Source organism: Orbicella franksi, chromosome 5 (assembly GCF_964199315.1).
Source record: "Orbicella franksi chromosome 5, jaOrbFran1.1, whole genome shotgun sequence".
Taxonomy (NCBI): domain Eukaryota; kingdom Metazoa; phylum Cnidaria; class Anthozoa; order Scleractinia; family Merulinidae; genus Orbicella; species Orbicella franksi.
Genome location: NC_138149.1, coordinates 9,468,590 through 9,477,503, shown reverse-complemented (window position 1 = coordinate 9,477,503; position 8,914 = coordinate 9,468,590). Strand labels below are relative to the sequence as shown.

General features: G+C 41.2%; 1 protein-coding gene across 1 annotated transcript; it reads left to right on the top strand.

The window, feature by feature from the left end:
* The first annotated feature begins 4,281 nt into the window (after positions 1-4,281).
* On the top strand, positions 4,282-8,325 carry LOC145487724 (uncharacterized). The gene is made up of 6 exons (XM_081466545.1): positions 4,282-4,438; positions 4,634-4,745; positions 5,414-5,485; positions 6,254-6,402; positions 7,155-7,329; positions 7,985-8,325. Exons 1-6 carry the CDS (start codon positions 4,282-4,284, stop codon positions 8,295-8,297), a joined length of 978 nt encoding a protein of 325 aa, XP_081322671.1. The 3' UTR covers positions 8,298-8,325.
* The last annotated feature ends 589 nt before the right edge of the window (positions 8,326-8,914 follow it).

Sequence of the window (8,914 nt, the reverse complement as noted above, 5' to 3'; positions counted from 1 at the left end):
GTACTATTTTGTCAAAGAGAGAATGAAGCTACAAGAGAGCAAAAAATCCTCATACATCAGGCCGACAGCCAAAACGCGTTGTTGGCCAGGAAGAGCCCATCCCCTCAGTTCATATTCAATCGACTTATCTATTCAGTCTGAAAGCAGGACAGACCCCATGCCACGAGGTAATCTCGTGACAAAGTTTAAAATAGAAACGAAAATGAATTCTGTAGGATCGCAAAAAGACTCTCCTTGCATCATACTCTCTTCATCAGTATTGTCATGCTATTTTCATCGCATTTCCATTACGTTTGAACTAAAGTTATCTGTTGCTTAACAGCAGTAGAAAATTTCCTGATTGGCACTTCTAAAGCGCCAGTGAAGAAAAATGGTTTTATTTTATTTTTTTATTCTTTGTTTTGAAGCGCAAGGGTTTTTTCCTTGGGGTTTTAACAGATGTTGAACTAGTGTTTTCATCTCAAGAAACGAGAAGTTTGTTGAAACTTCCGAAGGTTTCAACTTGTTATCAGCTATGATCCCGTGTCGACACTCTCTATAAGGGTGCTGGATGGCAGAAAAACGCCTCTATACTAATTCACATCTCAAAAAGAAGAATAGAACACATTGCCTCATGCGTCGTTCTTTAAAGCACTGAATCAATTTTTCGCAATCCCGCGCCTCGCTTCGATGGATTCATTCAGACTCCTGCGTGCATTCTACAGGAAAACAAAGCACCTTGGTTCGACACCTGATGTGGTGAGCTTTCCTCTTTAGAGCATTTCTAAACGTAAAACAGTGTGTCTTAAGGACGTTCGCGCGATAATCGTCTAACATTGAGGTAATTCAAACTTTTAAAGCGGCTAGGTAGTGAGTTACTTGAGTCAGAAGTGCGGCGAAGAATGTGTGTCAGCGACTCCGTTTCAGAGGTAAAGCATGTGAAAAATACTTTAGAAATTCAACATGGTCTCCAGGGTTTTTAGCTGAAAACGCTGTGTAGAAGTGGCTTCGTAACGTTTCCAGTTCCAAATGTTGCCATCCTTTTCCTAAAACTAACCCTTAAAAGAGCATTTGAAGCCATCGTGCACTTTAAACGACGTGCTCAAAAGAGCATAATTCAATATTGGTTGGGCTAAAAATGTCAATCTTTCGATAGATTATTTCATTTTTTCGCACAACATAGGAAAACGATGGGTCACCTACGCGCAAGATGGCCTAATCCACGCAATAGTTTTATCACTTATCGCGCGCTCGATGCATGACGTGTGAATTGCGTGTGAATTGCGGGGTGCGCATTAAGAATGCGCACAAACAAACAGCGCGAACGTCCTTGAAATGCGCACCGAGAAAGAAAATAGGACCTGGAACTAATGTCCAAATTTTTCGGTTTCTTTACGAGTCTTTTAACCTTGTCTTACTTCTGAGTGGACTCTCAATGTTTGGAAGAATTTCATTCTAGATATAAATGCGATGGCTTTCAACGACTAGCGTCACAAGCGAATGTATTTTCAAATTTGAAAAAGAAAACAACAAATGTTAATAAATTCTCTATACGTAATTGTGTGTGTCATAGTTCTTTTCGTGTATGTCCTTTCCTACACGCCAGGGTACTTGTTTGGGAAGTTTTCGGCTTTGTCGTTTTGTGTCACTCTCCCCTCTTCCCTGCGAAAGCGTCCGTTTTCGTTCCTTAAGCCCATCATCTCTGTAAGACGGCAGGCTTAGCACGAAACTTGTTTCTCTTTCCATGGGACTGCCCCCCAAGGGAAAACGAAACTCTTCTTCGATCTGTGTCGGGGAGAGGGTTGGGATGAGGGCGGAAAGACGAGAGACCCTGGTAACAAGGCCGACGATGGATGAGCCAAGATGCATTAATAGTTTGAGTGCCTTCTGGCGTGCCATCATTACCACAGTCTGGCAGCGTTGGAATGGTATTACACTGACTATGAAGGGAGTCTGTTTACAGCCCAGGGATAATTTGCGATTTTCTCAACTTTTAAGGATCTTGCGGATGGATTTAACTGATAGCTGAGAATCGTGACAATTTTTAACAGTCAGCTTAGAAAGGACGCATTTTTGTGTGGCTTACACGAAGTGTGTAGCCACACTATGTCATGATCCGATTTATTTATTTGTTAACTAATGGCTGAGATTTGAGATCTGCAAAATATACTTACAGCTAAAAGAGAGCTGAAATTTTAACTCATAGCTGAGAAAACGTCGAAAATTAAACTGATGACCGAGATTCCAGCATCTTCGCACCCACCCCTTCCCCTTCCACCCTCTTATAATAATCCTTTGTCTTTGGAACCTCATTGCCATCAACTTCATTCCCAGAGCTTTACCCTCGAAAAGTTGGAATGGAAGAGCCCTGGGAACTAGGCTGCATTGCTCTGCCTTCGACCAATTGTATAGAACGAGCAACTTGGTAGACCTTCCCTCGAGGACATCATATTTCTGAACTGTTCTCACACAAAAATATAAACATGCCGTGAAAACCTTCCGCAAGAGACAATTTTTTAAATACCATAACGGTAAGTTTTCGATAGACAAGGATTTTGGAAGCCAGCAAGGAAGTCTTCCAGTCCCCATTTTTCGGACGATTAAGGGATTAAAAGGACTGTAAAAACTAAAAGAGAAAACGAGATTCTTTATGGGCCATGGTAACCATTGGTGGGTACTCCCTGACACTGAAATATCTGATAAGGGCCCCACTTGTATCATGAGTCCATGACCTCGCCCGCGGGCTCTCCTGCAGTTCAAAGCCGCTGGGGGAAAGGTGACGTTTCGTGGCAAAAACTTATCGCGAACAGTCCTTTAGCAACTTCGGGACGAAAATAGAGTGTTTTCACATGACGTCACGGTGTGCCAAAACAATGAAACGGCGAACATGTTGGTGAATCAAACCAATCCTGTGGGAGTTTAGCTCTTTTCTTATCTTTTCTTATCTTTTCCAAGAAGTTTGCAGGTGTGCTGGCCACGGGAGTGAAAAGCTCTATTGCGGGTCTTGGGTTCTAACTCGCTGATTTGTCATCGAGTGCTTTTAACTATGAAGAAATATTACATGTAAGAGTTGATGTCCGAGGTGATCAATCCAAACCACAAACACAGTATAGCGGTGTTTTTGTTTGTTTGTTACAAATTCTCGCCTGCGCCCCAAAAGAACCTTGAGGTCCTGACTACACTAATGCGCTCTTAAAACTATGCGTTTTCGTCTTAACGAAAGCACTGAAAGCAAAATAATTTCGCTCACACTAGCGTTAACGGTTTGTTTTCACCTCAGCCACACTAAGCGTTTTCGTATGAAAACGCATACCTTTGGTGCTTTTTCGCCTATCCTCCACACTAAAACAACCGAAAACGCTGATGAAAACTGAGGTTTTTGAATTGCGAAAACACATCGTTTAGGTGAAAACCGAGGCTTTTGAAAACGGTACCGAGAAAAGCGTCATATACTGTCATTTCCTTCCGCGTTTTCGGCCGTTTTAGTGTGGACGATAGGCGAAAACGCATCAAAAAGTATGCGTTTTCGAATGAAAACTAATTAGTGTGGACAGGTGAAAACAAAACGAAAACGCTAGTATGGTCGAAAATATTTTGCTTTGTTTTCGTCGAGATGAAAACGGATATTTAAAAACGCGTTAGTGTGGTCCGGGCCTAATACGCTCGAAAACGTTGATGGAAACGACGACAGCGTATGACGTTTTTTCGGCACCGTTTCCAAATGGTTCCGTTTTCATCTATCCACTCTAGAAACAGAGCGTTTTCAAAAGGCTCCACTTTAGAATCCGTTCTCGAGAACCTCCGTTTTCATCAGCATTTTTGGTCGTTTTAGTGGGGACGAAAAACGCGTCAAAAAGTGTGCGTTTTCATACGAGAACGTGTAGGTGTGGTCGGGGTCTGAAAGTATCGGTGCTTCGTGCTTACAAACCTAAGTGAAACCACTAGACAGAATCTACAACCATCAAAATGACAACGATCACTCATTCTTTTTTCAGATCGGAGTAACAAATCGAGAAATAGCGCCTATTAAGAGCGGCGAACACCCTTCCGTGACCACAGTGATATCAGTCAAAAAGACTCCGTTCGTGTAACGAAAATCAAACTTCAACCTATTTCAAGGGGGTAATCGCGATGCTAACACCTAATACTGAAAAACTTTTGTCCCAAGTACTAAGGAAAGGTGTCGTCTGCTGACTTAAAATATCCCAACCTCATCGGGAACCATTAGAATATAGTTAATTGTTTAATTGCAACAAAGCTTGGGTATACCGTGTGGCAAGTACAGTAACCCCATTCCGCTTAATGACAGCCGCAGAAGGAGTGTGTCAGAATTATTTCGCAGATTGGACTTTTAATGTCGACAATGGAATGACTGATGACGAGTTTTTGGACGATGGTTTCTTTTTCCGCCTGACTTCATGTTTTGATAAAGGTGAAGCCTGTTCACTGGCTAATTTAGGTGAGGAGAGCCGCGCGCGCGAGTAATCTGATAATTACTTTATTAACTGTGACGTCACAAAGCGTCAATTTTCACTCGACCTTACTCAGTTGAACTTCGTTTGCTGTTAAGGCGCGTGTTCGGACTGCTTCGAGATGATTTTGAGAAAACTAAGCGTTGCGCTTTCTCTGATTGTTTTATTGTCTTTCGCTCAAGCGAAGGATGAATGTCCCTTGCAGTGCGATTGCAGTGATGACCTCTCCGTGGTGAGATGTCGGGGAATGGACAAATTTCCCGTGTTTGGCTTTTCATCAAAAGTCAAAACTTTGTAAGTAATCATTGGAAATCTTCACGTATTTTCGCATTCAAATGGTTTCAAAGTCTTCAGCAAGTTGTGGAAACAGGTTATTGTCCAATGATGGACAGCGGAGTTTGAGATTGGTTTTTATGCTGCTGGCACTTATTACGCGGTTAAAAAAGATAAGCAACTTTGAGACATCGTTTTGTTTGCAACTTTGCATTGTGAACTTCGTGTGGGAGCTTTCGGGGCGGGGCGATACAGGGGGCCGGGGAGTTGACGGCGGCAGGCGGACGAGAACACGAGAGAACTGTAAAAGGACGCGGGACACATAAGGGAAGGCGGAAAGCGAAGTTCCCATGATTGCGTAAGCCTGGAGGAAGAGGGCAAAAGTACGTAACATTGCGCAATACTTGTATAAGCATAAATCTGCTAGCTTTCTATCACGAACGTCATTCTCTTAATGACTACACTACTCGTTATCTATTCTGTTCTGGGAAATAAGGTTGGGGGGAAGGAGCAGTAACCCGGAAAAAAGAGGTTCGAAAGAAGGGAAGTTCAGATCCCCAGCGCCCTTTACTTTCACTTAACTGTTAGCCATAACCCTTTGGGGGTATTAGGTCGGACTCCCCACCCCCGTTTCCCCACCCAGTTCTTATTATACATCGTAATAAACCATGTGTTGCATTTTTTTTTAGGGATGTGACTTATGGAAATATCAAGCATATTCACGAGAAAGACGTGAAGGCTTACACCAATCTGGAAAACTTGTAAGTGAACAAGACATCTTTAGAGTTGCTGAAAAACTGAATACGATTTTCAAAGACAGCTGTTAAAGCAACGTAATCATGCAGCGGATAACTCAAATGAAAAACAGAAAGGAAAAACGGAGAGAAAGAGAGAGTGCCAATCGCAGAATGGTTTTTGTTAGCCCTGATTGGTCACAAAAAAGAGGCCTTACAGGTCGTATTCCCAAGTTAATTCCTCTTTTCTGGATGATATAGAAATAGAGAACCTTGTGAGGTGGATGTTGCTCGAGTGGACAGGTCTTAACACGCATTTTCATCCTCATCGAAACATCCTCGCAACAGCGCGGTGACATTATCCGCGGAAGAACTGAGTACTAGGACTAAGAATAACTTGAGAAAGATTACTTTGGGCAAAAGGCATATATGGCGGATTAACTCGAGCTCTTATTCTTCCTCCTCTCTTTCCACAAAACAATGCGTCACGGTTCGCGCATCTTTAAAAGTTAGGTTCACAATTTTCAGGTTCGTTGATTGTAATCCGTGTTAATCTTCTGCATCCTGAGCCATCCTTGTTCCTTTATGGTTTATTATTATCTCGTTGATGTTTTTTCATCTTGGTAAACTTCTATTTTCAGGTTTCCCCCAATGATAAAATAGTTTAGTGTGTGGCCAAATAACTCAAAACACCGTGACTGACCTGAGATTCAATGGAATCTTGGCAATCTTTTCGTAGAGGAAAAAAATCCAGCCATGTCTTAATGCTCATATGTTGACTTTGTTTGTCGTCAGGTTTATCAGTCATAACCCTTTGGACTGTGACCAAGCCACTACCTACACATTAAAACATGTGTTGAAGGAAACTTTGAGACTCAAGTCATTTGATGGACACAAGATCAAATGTCAACGAATGATGCCTCTAATGCCCAAGGAACCGCACGGTAACTTGAAACCTTGAAACCCTAATGTCAACATAGAAATTCTTCTTAAACTCTTCGGACATTTCTTATGGTAGAGGTTAGGAGAAAATTTATTTATCCCTGAGGGACTTCCATTTAAAAAGTACGGGGCTGCTCGTCAGAAATTTTGAAAAGAACCCCTAATAGGCACCAAGATCTTGTTTTCTGGGCGTGGCTTGAAATTTTTCACAGTTAAGAGGTACCCATTCTAAAACAAAACATTATCTCCAGTCATATTTTTTTCCGGTTTAGCACCTTAAAAGTTACCGCAAAAGCTCCCGCTATGAACCTTTTGAGGCTAAACACCCTGAGAGGTACCAAAACTGCTTTTTGAACCCCTAAAGGCACGACGAGTACCATCGTCCTTTTTACGTGGGAGGCCCCCCGGAGAATTTATCAGGAGTTTGTTACAGTCAAACCAAGTGAAGCGTACCCCTCAAGATTACGTACATTAATGAATTGATTATTGGAAAATTAAACCCACCAGTCGTTCCAAGAATACGGCTAATGGGTTTAATGTTAAAAAAAAATCAATTTAATATTGATTTTTGAAATGACTAGTGAGTTCAATATTGAAGTAATCAATTCATTATTGCATTCTTGAAACGATTAGCGGGTTCAATATTCAAATAATCAATTCATTAATGTAATCTTGAGGAGTACGTTTCACTTGGTTTGACTGAAATATATATACATATAACTGAAGCTTTATCCATGTGTTGGGTCTTTCTTAGGTCACGGACACCACCATCACCAACTGGTCGGACATCACATACATTTGCATCATGGAAGAACTCGTTATTTTTCTCCATTAAAGGTGACGGGTGCGATCGCCATCACTATAATCGGTATGCTCTCTCTGGCTGGGGTTTGCTTGATCATAGAACACTTCAGGCACAAATGGATCAGGTGAATAAGCATAACAAGTTAATGTCGGCTTCTGTGATTGAAGTAACGGGGATAAGATAGTTGGAACAACATGATTACTTTTAAACTAAAGGAAACGTGAAAATAATAGTTTACTACGATAGAAAAATACTAAAGAGGTAATAGTAAACCATAAAGGAACAAGGATGATCCAGGAAGGAGAAGATTGACACGGATTACAAACAACGAACTTGCAAACTCTAGACTAAACTTTTCAGTGTGAGGAAGCCGTGACGTAGCTCTTCAAAGAGCAGGCGTAGCGGTGGACTGTCCCCCAAAATTTACGAAGCAAGGCAGGGGTGGGGAAGGGTGGTTGTGGAGTTTCTCGTATTGTTGTTCTCGTTTAACACTGTTAACTTCTTAAGTTTTCATTATGCCACGTGGGAATTCGAAGTAGCTTAATACTCGATTTCCACTACGAAGTAAACCTTTTGATAATAATCTGGCGTGACCAACCTTCTTGCCCCCTTTTTTGAGGAGCTGCTACCTACCAGCAACTAACGCGTTATTAGGGACGTCATGCAACGCTTTTAGGAACGTTGCGTGACGACCCTAATGACGGCTGCGATACTCAGTTTAATTTTACCCTCTTCCACTACTTGATACGTGATATTTACTGTCATTTTTTTCATTGCAGTGCTTCTGAGCTGTATGGCTCAGAGGCTGAAGATCCCGTCCTCGGAATGGAAGAAGGAGCCGCAGACGCGTCTGCGCAGACGTTAATGGAAGGTTTACGGAAACAGCGAAAAGAATCGCAGGGATATCCCGAGAACGCTATCGTGGACTCCGAGAGCGAAGAGGTGGTGGAAAAGGAAGATTACATGAAAGAAAAAATGAAGAAACAGAGGCGCCTCTCTCAAGGATATGCTGAGGGGTCAGGCTCCAGTGAAGATGAACCTGTTATGGTGGAGATTAACCTGGACGAAGATCTCTACTCTTCCCGAAAATAAATTGATGAAACCATTTCTACTGACCGAGAACTTGTATGAAATACTACTTAATACTCCATTGATTTTTTTAATTTCTTCATTTCGTTCACAAGTTCGTACATTTCATCTGATAAGCCACTTTGTATGGCAGTATTGAAGTGGACTGGCAATTCTAAAAGATGGACAGATACCACTAAATTCTGGTTTAAAAGTCGTTTATTCGTTATTTCTTCTATTTTCCGTCCTAACAATTGAAGGACGTTACATTTGTTTTAATAGTTACTAAAAAATATCAAAAACTAAATAAAATGACAAACACAAAACAACCAGAGAAAAAAGATTTCTGTCCCAACGTTTAAGGACGTTATTTTATTTTTTTAAAATCGTTTCTAAAAAAAAATCAAAGACTAAATAAACAAGACAAAAACAAAATGCCAAAACAAAGAGCTGTTTGAAATCAACTTTGAGAAGTTGCTCCTGTTTTACTTCTCAACAGAAAATCTCCTTTTCTACCAGCCAGAGGTTTTGTTGTTTCCAGTAAACCTCATGAAAAATGAGAAAAACATATGGTTGATACGAGGAATTCGAATCAAGCTGATGATCTCTGTGAAAAAGTCTTTTAAAATAAGTGTCAATAT